The sequence below is a fragment of the Anopheles coustani genome, chromosome 3 (assembly GCF_943734705.1).
Source record: "Anopheles coustani chromosome 3, idAnoCousDA_361_x.2, whole genome shotgun sequence".
NCBI classification, from domain to species: Eukaryota; Metazoa; Arthropoda; class Insecta; order Diptera; family Culicidae; genus Anopheles; species Anopheles coustani.
Window position 1 is genome coordinate 3,099,716 of NC_071288.1, and position 21,340 is coordinate 3,121,055.

Consider the following 21,340-nt stretch of genomic DNA (forward strand, 5'->3'; position numbering starts at 1 on the left):
TAGCACGGGTAGTAATCCTCCAGAGTAATTACGCTGGTTATTTTTGCCTACACCGTTTCGCAACAAACCCGGATGAAGCCTGGGCCTGGTACACCGGGACCGTTTCGATACACTACGCCCCGAACCTAGAGACCCCAAACACGCTGCACACTCGTCGTCGTTGTTGTCGTCGTCGGCGGCGGCGGCCTCGTCCTGAGCTGCATGAGCTTGAACCGGACTGCGAAATCGAAATGCTCGAAAGTAACAAAATTAATATCATCTGATGTCCCTTCTGACGGGTTTTTTGACTGTGTGTGGAAACCCGCCAAGGTCCCCTCCTTGCAGCTAGGGCAGGGAAATGGAAAGGAAAACTCAGCTTTCCAACCCTCGCTAGAGATTCCACCCTCTCGATATCGACGGATTTGGTCGCGGTGTATGTGCGTATAAATGGGATAGGAGCTATTTGCAGTGAAAACAACTGAAGGAGATAAGGACATTCGGGTGGAAGAAGGATTGCCTGCTGCTCGACACACGGAAGAGAGACGGAAAGCAATTGTGTGACGGAGACAATCCATCGGCCGATGTTATCCAAAGCCATACGGGATACTTGGGCTGTAGAAATGCGAAAGGCTCGGCTCGACAAGGATGTACAGAAGTCCGTCGTCTTTCCGGAGCATGCGCAGCTGTGTCTGCAGCCTCATCAGGGACAACAGAGAAGGAACAAACAGGACGACCGCAGACTCTGAACGTCAGGTTCCAGTGCGGCACGAAGACGGTAGCCAAAAAAATGGACCAATCATTTCGAGCTAATGTCGTTTGAGCTGCACGTTTCCATGGAAACACGGGGTGTCCTTCGGGCAGCAGCGAAACAAGGACCACCAGAGAATATTCCTTTGCGCCCTTTTCGTTCGCTGTGTGGGTGTGGGTTTTATGCGGGTTGCGTCCGCTACTGCGCCTGTATCCGTGGAGACATCGGACATCGAGGGGTCGTTTGATGGAGGACTATCGTTTGGTTTTGGAGCGGAACATCGTGGCAACAAAATGGCTGTGGCTAACAACCCACACAGTGTCTCTCTCTATCTCCACGCGAAATGGGAATTCCCCCCTCGGAAAAGTGTAGTTTCATTTGATTGCACTGGTGCTTTATTCTTTCTTGTTTTTTAAGCTCGTTCAGGACTTGCCGCCATATCGGCGATTCTGGTCGCGGCCGCGGTGTCTTTGTTTTGCTCGCTGCCATGGATATACCCTTCAATGCTCCATGGGAGTCCCGTCCGCCAGAGGTAGGGGACATTCAAAGGTCTATCCTGGCCATCTGGGGACTTCGGTGGTTCCGTGACCGGGATGGGTTTGATGGGTTTTGGATTGATGGAGCAAAACACACTCCCACTGAGGGTTCACTGGTGACAGGATGGTAGGCCATTTTATTCTCTCCCGTTCATCCGCTTCCTTGCTCTAGTACTTTTTCTCTGTATTGGAATGAAACTCTCTCCAGAGTGTTGGGGGACGATTTGTTGTTTTTCCGATTATGAATATTTACGAATAAATATCGAAACACCTGTGATGTCATGGTAAGGGCACTAGTCGGATGGTATCAGAACAACACAGAAAGAACATGACTTGCTTTGTGCGTTAAAAACAAACCTGAAACGGTTAGAGAGGGGAATATCTCCTTGAAATATCACAAAGATTGTGAAATTATGTATTTAATTCTAGAAAAGAATTGAACAACGCGCTCACTACATGACAAAAGAGTAGACAATTCGATATATTACCCCTTCCAAACTTTTATTTCATTTCATGTATACTACATCATATGACCAAATTATACGAAGTAATGGTATTTACTCGGACGTTTTGCCAATTTGTTCTCTAAACAACAATATGTGTGCTGTTTACTAAAATCGATCAAAAGTAACTTTTAAGTAGGACTCGGACATAATAGAGAAACAGTTAAAGGAAACACATTAAACAGTTGTGAAGAATTAACGAACGGGGGAATAGAGCTCTTGTTTACGTTCGTGGTGGAGAATAAATTGTACAGTTCCTAATCATTCAAAACATCGGTTTGACTTTTTTTGTTGAGGTATCATGTTTGCTTCATTTCAAACGTACCTCACTTTTACATTCGCTTTAAAATTTAAAGCTCGCTGGCTTATCGACCTTACAGTACGTATTTCTAGTTCGTTCTCCATCACTACAATGATTACCGATAAACGGCCAATTTCACGTCCCCCTCGCCCGCTTCTCATCGTTTGCCTTCCCATTCCTTTAAAGTCGCCCAGCAAAGCCCTCCAACCTGGAGGTGGATGACATTTGTGGAAATAAAGTTTAGCAAATGTAATTATACCGCTGTACGACTCGGCCGGTGCGTTGTATTGTGCGAGAGGCAAATGGAAACCCCCCGGTGTCGTGGAAAGCGATCGAGAAGAAGGGGGTGGTGCGGCGAGGGAAGCGGTTGGTCAAATCGTTTCCTCTCCAACCTGGCCGGAGCAAATCAATTTATCATGATACAGCTTCCAAGGGGAAATCCGCTAAACCCGTCGAACCTTCTTTTTTCGGTGCCCCCCGTTGGGGTTACTTTAATGTCGACTGTTTGTCTGTCGATTTTAGAATTGAAAATTGCTAAAAACGATGGCCTATTCTATTCTTGGCAGAAAATTCCTTCGTTTGTGATTGTTTTGTTTAGTTAAATTTTGTTTATGGCTAACGAAAACTGCTAGCCTAAATATTAAAACAAAATTTAGAAACATTGAGCATTACAAAAACATGAAATATTAACGAAAAATAATGCAATTTTGAAAGCAATTTAATTCGCCCCATGTTTAAGGAATCATAGCCTTCTGTTCCTGTTCCATTAGGTTACCTATTGTCAGTTCCTCGTTTTCACATACGCACATACACACATACACCCTATTTCGCATCGCATAATTTGATTGCCATTCAAAGCTGCATTTTTGACTTCGTCGATTTACGGAATGTGAAGGGTAGACATATAATTCATACCTTAATCAGGGGGCGGAACACCGACGCCAAACTAATAGCATGTGCTACCACTTACTGTGTCACAATATTTACACTTCCGGTTGGTGGGCCTACCCGCTAATTATTAAAAGTACCTTTGCGAAGAGAGATTTCCTGTTTTTTTGGCCGGCAAATCCGCCCGCCCGTTCGCCAGGCGAGAAGTGGACAAAAAAGTCGACTCCTTCGAGCCAAACCTCATGCCGACGCGTCTGTCTTACCACAATACGGGCCACATACGGTGAAAATAAGCTCGATAATTCCGAGCGTGCTTCTTGCCGGCGGTCGGAGGCGGAACTTTCCCTCTCGGTTCCCCGGAAACCGGCTCGATTGTGATAGTTCTTTGTAGGTCGGTCTGGCACGTGCTCGAAGAAGTTCGGCCACCAGCGGGACTGGGAAAATGCGGGAAAATGTATGTTACCGTTGGGAGCCGTGTGCAGGGAGCCGGAAAATCAGGAGGCACCACTCGGGATGGGTGAAGCGTGTTGACAAAAGTGTCAAGTAGCATATCCCGAATGCATTAGGGCGCGAGGATGAAAGTGGCGTCGAAAAAGAACTGAGAAAGAATAAAAAAACGAAACGATGAAGCACTTTTATAGCACCACACAACCGACTACAAGCTGCTGATGGAAAACAGACAACAAGGTATAAAAACAAGAGATGCGAGAGAGTGCGGGCGGAAAAACTAAGAATAACGATTCCACTGGTAATGCACGGTAATGCACTAAACCAAATCTAATTGCCATACTCAAGGCTAAGAGAGAAGGAATGGGAGAGAGGAAGGAAGGTTGGGTGGTCAGGATTCACCGAGGCAAGAAGCAAAGATCGAGCCAAAATAATGGCATACTCTGGAAATCGAGTCAAGGTGGATACAACCTTCGCGGTGTCGAACGGAGCGCGCTGGGAAAGTGCCTAAGCTATAAGGGGAGGAAAATAAAGTTCACCAAATTACTTAAACATAAAACAAAACCATCAAAAGTTCGTTTTTCGTTCCTCCAAACCAACCCCATTCTGTTACTTGTTGGAGGAAAGGGAAAAGTGAGTGACTTTTTTTTTGTTCGGTGAAAGTAACATAAACGCAACGAGGAAAACATGGACTGCCGGGTAAAACCACGAGTTTCCACGAAAAGTTTCCAGTGTGTCGATGGACGTAAACTGACTTCAAAGGAATGGAATGGCGTCAGTTGCCTTGGCATGACAGAATTTTTCCAGGAGAGAGTGGTGAAAGTATTTAGTGTCCTTTTGATTTTCAGAAGTTTTCCAACTTGATACACACGAAGCATCGAACTTTTGTAAACCAGAAACTACAAAATGTCTATGTTAAAATGTTACAATAGCTGATGGACAGTTGTTGAATCCTTGCTATTCCTTCCAGTTGAAAGTTGTAGCACCTTTTTCTTCGCTGAATGTTTTCCCCACTGCCTTAGAGGCTTTTGAGCGTTTTTCTTTATCCGTGAACACATTTTAAATTGCAAATTGACACATCTTTAATTGATACTAGACATTAATTGATGATTAAAATAGACATTAGGCTTTGAACGAACCAATTTGTTCTTAAAGCGTTCTGTTTCCAGCTCGGAATGAATGATTTATCATTTCTGTCTGCATTTTAATTTCTAATCCACGAAACGGTCGCGTTTTCCATCGGCAGACCCCAACCTTTCTTTCAAATCAAAGGCCCCAAAACCCTTTTGCTGAGAGCCTTTCTATAAAATGGAAACCGTGTTGGAAACTGTTTTCAATTTCCAATTGTCCAAAAGAAAAACCACCCGTACATAATCATCCGACTTCAGCGAATCGATTATAAATCGCGCCCACGTCCGAACGATCGCAAAAATGGTGGCTCTTTAGCTGAGGCTTCAGATCACGCATCTTTTCCCTCGCCCGCTCTCAAACGGCAGTAAAACCCTGTCCATTTCGACCGCCATCGCTCGGTTTCTGATTCGGCTCGCGGGGAAAATAGGTCGTCCTCCGGCCGGAGTCATCGTGGTGGTTCGCCGGTGGAAGATTGTATATTTTATGCGGGATACATTAGCCAATTTTCCGAAAACCGTTTTACGGCCAGTTACTAAAACGTTTTTCCCCGGGATGAGATGCGCCCACCGGTGGATATGGAAGGGAAAGGTTTTACCATTTTTTTTTCTGTCGAACGGAGAACGACGAGCAACGGCAGCACGAAACACAAAAAAGAAAAGTCGTAAACGATCGTAATTAAAAAAACATGATTCCTTTTATCTACCGGGGTTCGTGGGGAACGATTGCGGGCGGGAGTGGGAGCTGGCGGGTGTGAGAAGCTTAATGTACGCGTACGCTTTCGTTGCTCCATTTTCCCGCCAGGATGCGGCGCACGGAACGGATACTGGGTGGAAAAAGGTTGTTTTCCCGGCGCTGATGGGTTGCGCTCTCACTTTCCCGGCTCGGCGACTCGGAATCCGTCCCGCTTGTGGGAGCCGATTAATAGCAGGATGAAAGTACGCCATCAGGACCCGGTGTGTAGTATGTCGAGGAAGTGTGTGGAAGGGGAAGAGACCTCCACTGGGACGCTGGTTGTGACTCCTCGCCTACTTCGCCACCATCCCATCGTCGTCAGACTCGATGATGACTTTTCGCTACATGGCTTCCACTTTGTCGATTTTACCATGGTTTTTTTTCGAAGCATCACACACACACACATACAAGGAAAACGAACGCACCACCCACCAACCCAAATTGGCCTCAACCAACCCTCTGTACCTCCCGCCGCCATCGCTTCTGGCTAGGAATACAGGAATCTTCCACATTCGCGCGCAGATAAATCGACCATGCCGTACACGCACATACATACACATGCTCTTTCACTCAACCTCCCTCCTCCTCCCATCGGTGGGATTTTTCCATGGGGCGGAAAAGCATTTAAATGTATTTTCAATAAACATTAAAACGGCGAAACCGTTTTTCTCTCATTTCGCAATAAACACTAATAAGAGCTGAACCCGAGCACCGAGGATGGAAAAGCGCGAAGATGACTCGTTGCGCTTATTCCTTTTCCATTTTTTCCATTAGGTTTTATACGTGTGGAATATATGTTTTAAATACATGTTGTTGCAAAAGAAAAAATTAGGGAACAAAAAACTTATTCTGATTAGGTTTTCGGCATATTTTAATAATGCTAGCGAAAGTAATACTTAATCTACCATAGAATATTTTTTAAAGATACTCTACATCACATCTAACAAAGAAGACCAAATAAAAAGAAGTGTAAGTATTTTTTTTTAATTATCAAATGGTTCGTTTTCATGTAGGAACAATGTTATTTTAATAATTAAAGTTTAATGATTATTATCTCATTGAAGTTAAATGATTATTATAAACCAAGTCCAAAACATCAAAACCTTGGCTGGAAAATAGTTTAACAATAGACTGAGAAAACATGTATTGAGATCTGTTGGAAACATTACAGGAGTAGCTAATGATCATGGATTTACTCTCCAAATCCTTCAATCCTTTTTGTAAAAGGAAATCCACAACGGACCTCATAATCCACTCGATACTTGATGGACTAATTAAAAGTTTAGTTCGTTATCTAGCAACTTCGTGGACAAATTCCAGCAATATTGCTGCCTTTACCTTTGACTTTCAACGGTTGCGTTACTAACTGGTGTAACATTTTATCATATCGTGTCGATCTCGCGCGTGTTGTGTCCTGGAAAACTCGAAAGGAAAACACGAAAACTGAACCAGCAAAACATACCATCCCGATCGCCGGTCGTGGCTCAAAACCAACAGCACAAGCAAAAGAACATAAATTGAAAGCATAATAATAAAAGCCAACGAAATCGAGCAGACCACGAGGGCAGATGAAGTGAAATTTTCCCGCTCCCCGGGAAAAAGTTTGATGCGAGCGTGTTTAATAATTTTTGCAGGAGGACGATGTTTAATGACTTTTTAATGGAAAGGCGGACGCAAAAAAGCGCATGTTTTCTATTTAGACAGATAACTAGATGGGATGGCGGCTGGGCTGGGCTGGGCTGGGTGGGTTGGTGTACGTGTGCGTACGTGTGTATATGTGGTTATGTGTGTCGCCCCGTTTCAATCTTCTAGGACCTGAGTTGGAGTGTGGGTTCGTGCGAAAGCGAAAACTCCGTCTCGTGGGGGAGGTTCGGTGACGGCCGTTTTCCATCCCAGTTTTTCCCCCAGCGCTAGTCCGCCTATTTTCCATCGGATTCTGTGCGAGTTTCCCGGACGAACTTCCTACCACGACGCATGAGGCATGAGAGACGCGTTCGAGGAAAACACGTCGAACAAATGGCGGTGTGCGTACTCTTTTTCTTGGGCTTTTCCATGCCATCGGCCGGCGTTTTCCCGTCGTCCTTTGCTCCCAACCCTGCGCCAAGGGTCCATGCGTGGCATCGTAAACCGACGGTGGCGTACTTTTCCATCAAAATTGTCCTTCTTTTCCCCAACATCGGGACCGATAACGACCAACCGATTTCACCATCATCATCATCATCCCGAGCGGCGGCCATCGTTCGGCGTGGGCGCTTTTCCATTTCGTATCGTATCGTCGTCGTCCTTGCCGGGGAAAAACATCCGGCCGAGAGCCTGTCTCCAGACCGCAGGGTACGCCCGGCAGGTGGGAAACGGCGCAACGGACGCGAACGGAAAAATATCATCCACATCATCCACTCACGTCGTCCCGCTTTGCGCGCTTCCTCGCTGGTGCTCGAGGGTCGATTTTTCCAATTTTTCGCATCGCCTGTGATGTGTGACGTGACTTTGGCTCCCTTCTGCTGCTTCTTCGCATCGGCTCCACGATTGGCATGCCCGGAGCGATGCACGAACGGCGGAATACGGCAGCGTAGACATGTCTCTCTCTCGGCAGCGCTTTCCTCGGGCCGCGCACAGCGGGAAAATTCGTAGCAAATGCGGAGGTGGCCGAGGAGGACGCAGGGTGGCCGAGGTTTTCTCCATTCCCTACCGCGCCATGATGAGGATAATTTCTTATGCCGAGATGTGTCTTTTTTTTTCTTCCTCCGGTTTTCTAGGAAGCCGCGGGCACATTTTGGAAACATTTTGCTGCTGCTGCCGGAAAAGCCTTCTTTAAGAGTGCCTTTTTCGCAAATGGTGAGGGAAAACAGGATCACTTTAAACTTCGTCCATAGTACATAACTTTAAGGTAGTTTAAATAAAGTCAAACATTTTGGGATTAATTTTCACACTTTGATAACTATTTGAATTTATTATTGAGAAGATGTGCATCTAAAATGAAATACAGATGATACTTCTTCTATTCAATCATTCATTTCATTGATCTGCCTTTCCCAACCCCGGCACGAAATAAAACCAATATCGTCGCCTATGCCCCTATCCTCAAACGATACAGTGTGCGTGTGTGTGTGTGCGTTTGATCAGGTCGAAATAATAAGAGGACGTAATTATCGTGTTGTTTTCGAGTTCAGGTTCCGACTCCGAGCGCGCTCCGGTCCTGTGCGAATTGGTAATTTTCAAAGGCATTGCTTTCGAAATGTTTCCCGCTTTGGGCTCGGTCGGCAGTGGTCGAGCACAATGAGCATCATCGAATTGGGAATCCGAAGCCGTGGTCCTCAACCCCCTGGCGGAGCGGAACAAGGGTCGGGAATTGAATTCTATTTCAATTCCGACATATGTATGCCTCGAGGGCACCCATCGGGGGGGCGGAGTTCTCCGGGTCTCCGTGCCGTAGCCACAAATGTTCCTTCCATCCCCGAGGTCTCTCTCTCTCTCTCTCTCTCTCTCTATTTGCGTCTTCCTCTGTCTCTCTCTTGTACAAAGGGGATTTTCCGAATAATTATTCGACCGGAACCCTGGAAATCACGGGTTTTGCTCGCTAGAGCTAGATGCACTTGATGTACCGGAAGCGGGTTGTGTTCACAAATTCATCATTTGTACGTCAATGCTAGAATTTGTCGGATGAGGGGTTGCGTCACGTGTACCAACACCTGCTTTCATACATTGTCATTGTGCCAAGTTTGTCCTTTTGATGCAATCGAAAATTTATCGAAATGAAGTCATTTCTCGATTGAGATCTAGTTTCGAATCATTGCTTTGATTACAAAAAAAAACACTGTTCAGCCTCGTACTTCGTCTCGAATGTTTGTGTCATTAGAAGTTACACTTTTCCGACACAGAAACGAATGAAGGATGTTCAGTTGGCTGGTGCGTAAAGGTGTATGACACATTGCCTACCTTTCAGGCGCCAAAAGTTCCTTTCGAAAGTACGTTACAGAAAGGTTGGAAAACAGAAACAGGAAGGAGAAAGACAGGCTTTCGGAACAAACCCACCGTGAAAAGTCGACAGGATGCCTACATCCACACAAGCACGCACACACACACACCTATTAGATTGGTGAAGGAGGAGAGTGTAAGTGCTTTTGAATGTAAATGGTTCGGAAATCCAAAGTGGATTTAAACAGTTGTTTTTCGCAGCCCGGGTCGACACTCCCCGTCACTGTTGGCCGTTGGAGTGATCCCTTCCGATCGCTTCCGGGCATGGCGCGTAGCTGTTGGTGGTGTCCGCTTCCCTTCCACACCATATGGGGGGTGTTGGGTTACAATCGAATGCACGAACAGATTATCGTCCACCGAAGGGTGACAAGAGCTGGGTTGGTAGAGAGTAGGGGTGTGTTCTGTACCTGCTGCTGCGATGATCATAAGAGGAATCATATTATCGACCGAATCTCCGGGGGTGCGGTGGACAATTTGGTGACATTTTTATGCCTTCTGCAAAGGTTCGATGCTGTATGTTATTATTTAAATCAGATAACAAACTACACGCTAACCTTCGATGGACAATCTGGTTGACGAACGAACGACGGGAATGGGTTAATAGGACGGATAATAAATACAGCATGATAAATTGAAATATGATCTTGTTTGTAAACCGCGGAGGGGATGTTATCCTGTCATCGAAGAAATACCTTCATTTTGACATCATTCCCGAGGAAAAGCACTTGATTAAAACTAATTTAAACTTTATTGTGCTCGTAGAACTACGCTAAGAGTAGACGTTACCTCCAGTGATTCACTAGGCGAGTTTGAAATGACGGTTTATTATGTCACGCGTTCTTCTCAGCTGGCTCCCAACCAACATTGAGGGCTCAGATGTGGCAAGCGTAGATCATCTCGCACGGAGCCCCCTGAAGGCCCTCCATTGCCGCCCGGTCCAGGCTCGCCAGCAGCCGCTTGTAGTTGTAGTTTTCCGCCACTTCCGGGTTGAACATTTCCGCACCCTTCATGAGGGCGTGCGCCGCCCGTGCGTACTCGTCGGCGGTGCGGGGCGCTCGGCAGGCGGAACGCATCAGGCACCCGTCCTGGCCCGAACCCTCCGCCGCCAGATAGCCGAGGATGAGGTTGGCTTCGCCGGGCAGCAGAAAGCCACCATTTGCGGCACCTGCCGAAAAGAAAGACCGTAATGAGCAGAGGAGCACTCATTATCAACCGTGTGTGTTGTTGGCCATTGTTGTGTGTGTGGGGCGTGATTTTACGCGAACGCTCGACGCTTCCGGTTGCTTTGTTTCGCCGACAATGCCACCAGCCACCACCACCTTTTGGTTTGAGGGAGGCGAGTGTTCCGGCAGCAGTGGCGCGAGTAATTGCACTTACCCTGCTCGCTGCGGCCGCGCGCGTACTGACTCCAGTTTCCGGCCCCGATCAGTCCGGCGGCGAAGATGAGCGCCTTCAGCAGGAACAGAATCAACAGGTTGGTCAGGTTCAGGCTCAGCACCTGTAGCAAGGAAAGCGATAAATTTAGGACCAGATTTTACTTTCGAGTTATTGAAGATAGCATTTCGATCAAATCATTTGTTTTGTTTTCTCCTTTACTGTGTTCTCAGTTGTAATGAATATTATGTAATTGAAAACATTCGTCTTTAATAAAACCGCCCTTCCTTTGCCCTGAAGATAACTTATATAAAGGTGTATCGATCAAAGAAAGAACAGGATGATGAACCTGAATAAATACAGCATAAGTTGATACGGTAAAGAAGAAAGAGAATAGCATTTAATATTCAAAGTATTGTTCTACTGTCACTAATCACTTTCGACTCTTGTTGTTCACTTCAACACACCTGACTGTTTCCGGCCGATCGACTGATCATTTCCTTCGCCATATAAGCCGCCAATTGCCCGGCTGGACTGGCCAGGATGTCACGCGCACTATCGGTAAATCCGCGTCCGGCATGGCCCGAACCCGTCCCTGGCGAGTTGTGCAGATCGTTTCCCTCAAAGTCGTGCACATTTCCGTTTGCCTCCGGGATGGCGAGGACTAGCACGAGCACTACCACAGCTGACCAAATCAAAACGGCAAGCTTCATGGTTGATAGGTTAGAACTTTCACAACACACTGATCCTTTCGAAGCAAAAAAAAACCCAAGGTTCACGATCGAGTACAGATCCTTAGCTTCTGAGTGCACGACACACTGCACCGCACTGGCAACATGAAACTGAGCCTTGGGCCGGTTTCAAGCCAACCTAAATATCCTCCTGGTTAGGAAGTGGGCTGCAGGTACCCCGGGGACCAACCGTCGGTTCGTCGGTTTGGCAGGTAGAAAGACAATGAGACACAATTTTCCTCACCACGGCCCATCCTAATGTATCTGAATCGGCGAGGGGTCTGTCGCATTTTTTTTCTCCGTCTTCAACTTTTTCAATGATTGTGTTGCCACTTTTCGGTTTTTTCTTTCGTCGGTCGAAGAAAAATCGTACGGATAACCTTGCTTGCGCCTTATGTGCCGCTTCTGCTTCCTCGTTTAGTGAGGTTCATCATCCGAATCAGACTCTTCATACGCAGTCCGGGGTTGACAATGGAAAGCAACGCGGTAACAATGGGCAAGAGAGCTGGAAGAGTGGCTTTGGGCGAAGAGGGGATAGAGAACATCATATTTCTTTAAAAAACCTCGTAGGTAACACAGATTATCTCATTCACTTTATCCATTTGCGAGCCATTATCGCTGTCGAATTCCTTAGGCTCTTCGGATTTTTCTAGAAGATGCCTCGATGAACGATTTTTTGTCACCTTCGCACTGTTCTATCTAAAGGAGGTAACAAAGGGCTGATGATCTCTTATAAGATTTAGTCCTGAATTGTTATTCTCAGTAGGAACAGTTCGCATCTTGAAATCAGTTGTGTTGGCAGTAAATTTATTTGAAAAATGGAAAACGTTTTCTCTTTCAATCTATAGATATCATGGGAGTAATTTAAATGATGATCCCCTTTTAAACTCACTTAAAGCGACCATCGTGAGGTTTATGGAGCGTTCGGTGGAACAACGATCGGTTTAAATTGCATCAAGTGGAGTCATCTTGAGCTCGTGCGTCGTTACATGATTGCACCGAAAAATGGCAGACGCAAAGCGATTCCCTTCCCCAATCGGTTGCATAACATGTATATGTTCGTAGCATTAATGAGCCGCTCGTAGCGAAACAATGCGTAGAAAGTTGTGATTCCGCCAATTGCCCCCGAGTCCATTGTTTTCTTTGTTCCATTTGCCACTTTCCTGAAGATCATGATAGGTGAAAAGGAGGGGGACTCTTTTGTGCAGGGGTTGGTGTCGTTCTTGGTGAGTCACTATTAAGCCAGAGTGGTGCGTTTTTGGGTTAGATAACACTCTTGTTTGTTGTGATGTTTCCAACGATGGGTGAGAAAGGAAAAGGCATCGTCAATTTAGAAAGTAAAAGTTGGACAATTAAACAAACCGAATCAGACCATTTATCAAACTCATAATGTAAATAATTTATTAAATAGTTTTTCGCATACAATAAAATCGCTTCAAAGATATATTGTTTCCTTTCATTTTCCTACGCCCTTTGTTTACTTATATGCTAACGCAATATGAAAAAAGAAAACTCACCCAGGCCGGGGGTTCGAAAGAGTCACGGGTTTCATTTCACCAAGTTTTTCAATACGCACCGCCTCGCTCCTAGGTGCTCCTAACCTCCGTTCCTTTGGCATATGATGCTCTTGTGTATGTACAAGTTACGGTTACAGACACGAAATCCAATTTCGCCTAGCTTCTAAAGACGATACGGTGCAATAACAGTAGTGCAGTGATAATGGTCATATAAAACGAGATTTATAGCATTTTTAGTTGGCTAGAAGGTGTTAGTCGTCTTACTACTTATTCGCAAAAGATACATAAAGGTAACATGATTGTTTTAACGCTCTTCCGTTAGAGTGTTCTACTGCCTAGGGTCGAAAGAGGTCGGAATATCTTATATACGTACGTATGACGCTGGCTCTAGCCCTGTTTCACTTGCTTACTATTTTAATATAAAATACAGACACGGTCTACAAACTCACACACACACACACGCTCACACACGCACACGCTTCGTACATTCACACAATCCTTTCAGCGCTCGATTTCAAGATCGATCCACCTCCGGTAGAAGGGACGACAGTAGCTCGCTAGGACTAAGACTAATAGGATTTTGCGTTGGATGAAATTTTCACCGGCCCGTTCTAGTCGAAAACAATTCGTCAAACGTCCACTATGGTGTCGAAATGCAAAGATCCAGTGCCAAGTATCCAGTCGCCAGTGCACAGTTCAGTCTAAAGGTCCGTCTCTAAGGCCGTGGGTTCTGGCGGCAGATGAACCGGGAGCAATCGTTCCGGCGAATGGCATCCGTCACCTCCGACAGATGGTCGGTGAGGGTCGCGGCCAGGTTCGGGTGCATCCTGCAATAGAAGCCGAGAGACGGGGTGTTAAAAGAGGGGGTGTCAAAGTAATGCACCACCTGCACCTGGTTGAACTTACATATCCAGCATGGTGTACATCTTCTTCTCCATCAGCACGATGTCATCGGCGCCCTGCTGGATCATGACCCGGCAGAAGGTTCGCTTGGCACAGGACGGATTCTTCCAGTCCGTCTCTCGTAGCTGCTGCTCGAAGCGGGCCCGCGAGGAGCTGGTGGACTCACGCTCCACGTTCTGGAGGCCGGTGTGTTCTTCGAACGGGTTTCCGGCGATGGACCGACGGGAGCGTGATCTAGCGACATCCGGACACTGATGCGGCTCCATGACCATCACATACTGATCCTGGCCATTCTGGATAGCTTCCAGCGCTCTGTTGTGTTCCAGATCATCCAAATCGATGGGAAAAAAGTCACTCCCCGAACGCCGCAAGAGTCCCATGTCGAAGAAGCGACCTACGGCGACCGCACCGAGCCCGAGGGCCGCCCCGCCAGCCATCAGTCCTAGAGCCGGGAGAATAATAGAGTTTGCAGCTGGTGCCACCACCACGCCAACCTTGTCCTGAGCTTCGTCAGCCTTTCGGACCAGTCCCAGGTTCTTGGAGATCTTCTGGCCCGCCTCGACGATCGGCTCCAGGACGGGTTTGGTGAACTCCTGCACGGACGAAATCCCATTCTGGAGGCCTTCACGCATCTGGTCGGTGATTTTGGCCCAGAAGGGTCGTTCGTGCTTAACGCGCCGAATGTAGCCGTAGTTGTACGGATACACCGAGGGACCCCTGAAGTTGCTTTCATACTGTGGTGGACGTGCCATCTTGCCTGGCGGGGGATGCGGTGGTTGGGGCTGATGAGGCTGAGGAGGATCGTAGTAGTCCTTGCTCCCCATAGCCGGCTCGATGGCGTACGGTGAGTGATCGTTGTGTGCGCCTTTGCTATAGTAGTCCGGTACGTTCATGATCTTCTTCATCGCCTTGGTCGGCTTGCGCTCCGGTGGAACGGACTTGGCCGGCTGTACTCCTAGCTCCGGGTGGGCGTACTGTAGTACAGGTTTCCGGGCATCCTCGAGCTCCTTGTTCGCTTCCTGACCCGCTGGCGAGTACAGCTGCGAAACGGGATACGTTGGGTTTCCCGGGTTCTGGAGCATACGCCTTTGAATCTTCGGTTGCTCGTCCTTTAGGAATTGGTCGTCCTTAAAATTCGCGCGGCTAACAATCTGCGGATAGTGTCGGCGGCTCTCTTCCTCGTTGATCTTTCGCAAGTATTCCACAAGTCGAGCGTTGGACATCGGACGCGAGTTGTCGGCCCGCGAGAATGGTCCAATGTTGCCGGATACTTTCGGGGGGTACGGGTTCACCGCGATCCTTCCCCCGGCTTGCGATTGCAGGTTATCCTCCACACTGAACGGCCCAAACCCTTTCGGTGCCGGCGCATCACCACTCGATGGTTGGAAGTTGTCCGCCGTCGTAAACGGACCTATACTGCGTTGACGAGAACTCGGCGAGCCAGAGGATGAGTCGCTCGATGGCTTGGCGAAGATCAGCTGTCCATAAATGTCACCTCCGTTCTCGAGCCGCGTCGGGACGTGGCCCTTCTCGTACGGTACCAGCTCGCCGTTGATGACACGTGCATTTCGCCATACTTGCCGCTTGTCGGACTCGTCATCAGGTACGCGGATGCCGTGTACTACAGGGATACCATCCGGACCGATCTCCTGCATTGATCGACCGCGTTTTCCTGGCGTCGTTGTCTTCATACCTGCGTTGTCCTTCATGTACACCGGATCGGAGCTAACGACGACTGGCGGTGGAACGCGACTCTCCTGAACGGACTCATCGCTCACCTTAATCCGTACCGGACGTCTGTCGTTCTTCATGGCTCCGTGATCTTCGTCGTAAAACGAACGGGCTGGACGTTCAATGCGGTTCACGTGCTCCAGAAACGCGTTGACGATGTCCACCGACTCCGGGGCCGAGTCCGCCGATAGTCGATAGTTACCGGCTACTCTCGATGGCGATGTCCCAGAACTTCCTTCCACCCGTTGCGGCGAGCTTGTAGTACCCTTCGTACTAGCACCGACCTGAATAGGCCCTCCAATGGGGAGCTCCATTCCGTTGCGCTTCTTGACGATAATTTGCACCATGCGGCCATTGTTGGAGCGCACATTCAGCTTCTGCACACCATCCGGGTTGAGACTGCGGGAAACCTTCAGTTCCGTGCGGGTGTATGTCGGTCGCACCACCTTCGGTAACGTCTCCTCCGTCGTGGTGCGGTTCCGCTCAGACAATGTCCCATTCCGGAACGCAGTCGCCTCCAGCCTGGTGAAACTTACCGTGCCAACTCCACTCAGCTGGTGGTTTTCACTATTCGCTAGCGCCACAGCGAACAGCAAACCGACCATGGCCACGTTCATCATGTGAGTCGCCTGGAGGATGCGGAAGAAACAGACGAAACAATACGAAAACGTTTCAGTTAATGGAGGAAGGTGTTTTGCTAAATCTATGAGGTGTTGTTTGGTCTCTAGAAAGCATGAAATGCGAACAATGCGTAATTGAAGTTTTCTTGTTCTCTTCTATCCCACCTATGACTTCCTGAAAGTTGTACTCCACAAAGGGGTCAAAAACGGCCAAAGGCTCAGCAAGTCGTCTAGTCTATGGTTTAGCTTTGGAGTGGATGAAATTGAAACCGCCAAACCGATCACAACCATCTCATACCGCGAATTGTATCGGCTACAATCACCTCGTGGTATGACTTGTGAGGAATTCCGAAGCAAACGTCAATGGCCACGGCGAGTATCCACCGGCATAATGTCTTACTCTATCGAGGGAAGGTGAAAACAGAAAAACAAGAAGCGAGTTGTAAAGCAATCAATAATCAGCTTATCGCAATGCTGCCAATGATCGGCGCTAGCTGCCGTACACCGCACAAACCGTGGCATGCCGTTGGCTTCTGCGTGAAAGTTTTCACCATCGATTACCGTCATCGACCATCCGTGGCCGCGAATTCCAATCAAAGTCGAGCTCCCGATCGAACTCCCGAGCGGTGTGCGCTATTGCGTAAGACACCGAAGCGCCGTAGGAGTTTCTCCCGATCGCGATGAAGTCAATCACTCTACGAAAAGTGACCGGCCGAGTGTCGTTGACTGCGCTTCCGATCGATTCCTTGTTGTATCGATCGATCGACGGCGACGTGCGATAGCTGCAGGGTTGCTTCACTCCACTGTCATCGACGATCGTATCTCGATCTATCGATGACATGAACCTTTCGTCTACCCTTCGTCGTTAGTTCTCCCAAACACTTACCATCTTTCTAGTAGTGCAGCTCCACATGTTTTCCCTGCTCCGACGTTGTTCCGATGTCGTGATGTCGAGCTCTCGGCAATGTTTTTCCGCCCGACGGTTTGAGAAATCGAATCTCGCCGAAATCTTCTTTACTCTTCTTTGACGTTTGTGACGCAGAAGTGAAAATAAATCGTCAAGCTCTGATTATTTGATAAACACACCACCGCCACTTGGAGATTGATGGAGCTCCCTCGCTTGTCACCGAACGGCGTGTCTTCAGGTCCGCCTTTCGCTTCGAACGCTCGAACAGCTCCAGTTTCCGATCGGCTCCAAACATACAACAGCCCGGGCGGCCCCACCAATTATGAGTGGCACCGCTTTTCCTCGCTTTTCTCGATGTTTGCCACTTCTGCTTGTTTGCCTCGGGAGCGCTTTTCCTTTTCCCCCAGCGGCAGCTCCCAGTGTGGGTTTTGGGCGCGATAAAAGGTGCTTTTCCTAGTAGTTAGTAGATCGATTTCTAATCCATCAAAATCCAAGACACTAAAGCACACACACGCGTACACACTAACACGCACTAATGCACACGCAGGATTGTCGGAGTCGAGCGACGCCTGGGAAATCGGATCTCTCGCCTTCGGACGAACCGGTCATCTTTGCAGGATGAAAACAAACAACATGTTGCTCGTATCGGTTTTGTTGGTTGGTCGGTTGGCTACTCCTGCCTCCTCTGGATTCCTGTGGCCGGGTGGCAAATGACAAGAGAGAGAGAAAACAGATACAGATGGTGAAGAAACGTACGAAGGAAAGCGCAAGGAGATATCTTGTTCGGTCAAAGCGTGCGCACCGCCGCTACATTGCCAATCTCCCATTACCCGTTACAATCTAATTGTTATCTCTTCTTTCATCCCCTGATCTTCATCCCTTAGATATGTGTGTGCATGTGTGTGAGTGTGTGTGTCTAGTTGAGTTTGAACGAGCGTTCGCGAAAGTCATCGGTGACGTTGGACACAACAGGAGAGGAGCGCTTTTTTTTTCGAGGGGCGAACACTCAAATCAAGGCATAGGAGTTGGAGCTCCACCACCCAGCACCAACACCTGTTTTCACCCCAAAACATACCGCCTCGTAAATGTTCAATAGCATCGCGAACGGGGTGGGGGAAGAGCCACCGCGCGAGGCCTTAAGTTTCACTTTTATTTGGAAAGTATCGCCTTGAATTCATTTATTTATCTCGCGTTGCTTTTTTCCAGCGCGAAACGCCGGAATTCCTGGAGCATGAGTGTGTTGCCTCTTTCTTTTTCATCCTGCGGCACGTATGTAATATCTTTCGCCGACTCACACACCACTGTTACGTTATGTAGTTATCTCCGTCCGTGACCGTGTCCGCCCGGCGATCCCCCTTTGGCCGGTTGTCGTCGTCTTCGTCTTCGTCGTGAAAGTGATGAACCTGACGGACCTCGCGCGGTTCGATCGAGCATATCTCATCATATCGCCGGCGGGAGGAGAGAGGATGCCGGGCTTTTGGGGGATTTTTTTATCAATTCCGACGACACATTACTTATGCCATACCACGTGTCGCGGCGTGTAGGCTTTTCCCTTTTTTTCCTCCCCCCACTTCAGTTTCAACTTACGGTGGCTCTCACCTTTTGTGGTGGTGTCGGGTCTTTTTTTTTCTCTTCTTCTTCAAACAGCCAGACACTGACCCATAAAAGGGTGCGAGTGTTACGTGACCCCGGGAAAGTCGAGCCGGGAGTTTTGGAGAACTTTTTCCATTCACTTCACTGGAAACGCTTGCGATCGAAAACTCCAGCTCGAGCTCGGGGGAAAGAAAACGGAACGGAACGGAGCAGATCTGCAAAATAGCACTGCTAGGCAGATTAAAATCATCTTCCGTTAGGGGGAAAATGATTATGGGTTGAATATTCATCGGGAACGAAATTGAACCCCGGACCCGAAAGCGTCCACCGAATCAGCACACGATACAAATTTTAATTTTTAATAAGACATTTTTATCGAGACAATATGATATCGTCGAGTTCATTTAGGTAGTTTTCGAATGTTATCATCGAATTGGATACTGTAGCTTCCAAATGCACAAGCTCTCAATACATAATGAATGGCTTTCAAAAATTTGATATGCCTACAGTGAAGTGAAATATATCTTATCTTTGAGGGACATGTTGTGACTGATAAAAACTTAGAGGCGTCCAACGTTCAGCACGCAACGTTCATCAGCTGTGAAATGTTAATTAGACTCCACAAATAAACCGCTGACACGCTCCGGGCGAAAGCTCCCCGCCGTGCGGGAATTGATTATTAACAAGCGATCCCCAGCACACCCAGCTAATGGATTTTCCAACTGGATCGGGAAAGTTGCCCCTTCAAAACGGCGAAGAAAACTACCCGGCCGGTATCTGAGGCCTGCCTTGCATTTATCCATTTTTCGTGCCTTTTCCCATTGTTAAACGAATGCACCTCGGCCGCCTGCAAACAGGACGGGAAAACGGGTGGCTTTTGGGGGTACATTTTCCTCCTGGCTTTGCTCAACGCAGATTGCGCCATCTTGAACACGTGGCCGGAACACGTTGGCTTTCTGCAACGGTTTGCATTCGTTTGGGGATGCTTCCTTCCTCCCACGCGGCCCATTGCTCTTGGGGAACAGTACACTCTCCCCCCCCCCCCCCCCCCCTTTCAAGCACACACACACACGCACTCATGGACGCTCGATCGGTTCCAGGTTTTAACGTCTCGCGATGCCGTAATTATATTCACAGCAAACCCCTCGTTTCTTTTTCTTTCTCACTTTCTATTTTTTGTACGGAAACCGGGGAGAGCCCGCGGGAATGTTACATAGGATCGGAATCAACTAACGGCTGGTCTCACGCCACTTATGTTTACCCCCCTTCCGACACTACGACTGATCTCCAGAGGTTCCAGTTCGTACGATGACGAAACACGATCACATTGGGAATGTCACCGGCAAGCGAAGGTTTTGTCACACCATTTTACTTATCCTTCTTAAGTTCTGCTTGTTCTTCGTATTTTAAATGAAATGTGTTGTTTATTACTAAGTTCTATATTATCTCATCACAGTCCAACTATTACTTTTAGTTATAAATTGTTAATTAAATCTTTTTCTACTTTCAACACTGCGTGCATAAGTGGTGTAAAAATGTAACATACTTTTTGAAAGGCCACCGGGAAAACACTTTGGCCTCGGCTCGGGCAGAAACACGTCTGGTTTTCGTCTGCCTCTTCGTATGGATTGTATTGGGTTTTTATCCGTTTTGCTTCACTTCTGTCCACTTCTTTTCAACTGTTTCGCGCAATATAGGTGTAGAGTATTTTTCACTGGTACAAAAATAACACTATTTTGGGTTCGGCTGGGTTTTGTTAACTTTAGCTGGTTTCAAACTGGGTTTTTTTTTGAGTTTTTCGTTGTGATTTTTCAAAGTCAAATTTATGCTCCAAAATGGATTCTTCACCGGAGTCGGCAGTCCGTTCGAAGGGCGGATCGAATCCGGACCGGAATTCCGTTTTCCTTGGCCTTTTGCCTTTGAGTTCGGGGGGGTGGGAAAGCGCAGCGAATCCTTTTCCTTCGTCGTTTTGCGCTTCGAGCTCTTCGTTGTGCGTCGCGTGGAACGCTCAGATTGATACTGATTCGAGTCCGCGTGCGCCAACCGGCAAACCCAAGCCCGGCCATCTGCGAACGGGCTGCCCCAAACGAAGGTGGGGACGGATCGCTTTTCCTTTGCCTCCCGATGGTACCCGGTGGGGAGGGAAGGGAAATTAAAAGTCTCGTAAAGACGAAACCGAAGCCGGTCGGGCGTAACGGGGCTCGCGTCGTGACGCGAGTGAGAGAGCGTGAGCGCACAACGTACGTACGGCTCGTAATACGTAATAACGAGGGAAATGGCAACGAGGAAAAAGTGCATCCCCGATTTTCGGGCGGAGAGGAAACGAAGGGCCACGCGGATCGGCGGGATCGCAAAGAGAAAGATAGCGAAGCCAGTGCACGGCGATTGGGGCAGGTTTGGGGTTGAGCCGCGCCGGGTGATCGTCGCCCGAAATCGTGAGGAAACGAAGAAAAATACACAACCCCCGGAGGGGAAACGGAGGCTGGGCCCCGGTGAGCACGCGGAGAAAGCGCCATAGTTGTGCGCGGCCAGAAAGCATGGCACATGTGACTTTTTTAGGGGAGAACAAGGTAAAAGCCACCATAAGAAACTTCGATGCAATAGTTGTTAAATTACAACAAGAAATGTAAGATGTACACAAATAATCTATTGAAGTGAAGAGAAAGCAGTAATTATAATTAAAATCAATCTGAAATAGAAGGCTTTTTAAAGTACATTTTGTAT

The 21,340-nt window shown here is 47.9% G+C and overlaps 2 protein-coding genes across 2 annotated transcripts; both read right to left on the reverse strand.

The window, feature by feature from the left end:
• Positions 1–10,112: 10,112 nt before the first annotated feature.
• LOC131259362 (uncharacterized) lies at positions 10,113–11,327 on the reverse strand. Its single transcript, XM_058260875.1, has 3 exons — positions 11,082–11,327; positions 10,618–10,738; positions 10,113–10,405 (listed from the first exon to the last, which is right to left on the reverse strand). Exons 1-3 carry the CDS (start codon positions 11,325–11,327, stop codon positions 10,113–10,115), a joined length of 660 nt encoding a protein of 219 aa, XP_058116858.1.
• Positions 11,328–13,577: 2,250 nt separating this feature from the next.
• LOC131260190 (uncharacterized) lies at positions 13,578–17,029 on the reverse strand. The gene is made up of 3 exons (XM_058261866.1): positions 17,003–17,029; positions 13,769–16,125; positions 13,578–13,689 (listed from the first exon to the last, which is right to left on the reverse strand). The coding sequence occupies exons 1-3, from the start codon at positions 17,027–17,029 to the stop codon at positions 13,578–13,580; spliced, it is 2,496 nt and encodes an 831-aa protein (XP_058117849.1).
• Between the last annotated feature and the right edge of the window lie 4,311 nt (positions 17,030–21,340).

Excerpts from the sequence above, each read along its gene's own strand:
- LOC131260190 (XM_058261866.1), bottom strand. The coding sequence starts at position 17,029 with ATGTGGAGCTGCACTACTAGAAAGATG. Across the intron at positions 16,126-17,002 it reads GCTGCACTACTAGAAAGATG|GCGACTCACATGATGAACGT; the intron begins GTAAGTGTTTGG and ends CGCATCCTCCAG. Across the intron at positions 13,690-13,768 it reads ATGTACACCATGCTGGATAT|GATGCACCCGAACCTGGCCG; the intron begins GTAAGTTCAACC and ends CTTCTATTGCAG.
- LOC131259362 (XM_058260875.1), bottom strand. The coding sequence starts at position 11,327 with ATGAAGCTTGCCGTTTTGATTTGGTCAGCTGTGGTAGTGCTCGTGCTA. Across the intron at positions 10,739-11,081 it reads GATCGGCCGGAAACAGTCAG|GTGCTGAGCCTGAACCTGAC; the intron begins GTGTGTTGAAGT and ends TCCTTGCTACAG. Across the intron at positions 10,406-10,617 it reads GCGCGGCCGCAGCGAGCAGG|GTGCCGCAAATGGTGGCTTT; the intron begins GTAAGTGCAATT and ends TCTTTTCGGCAG.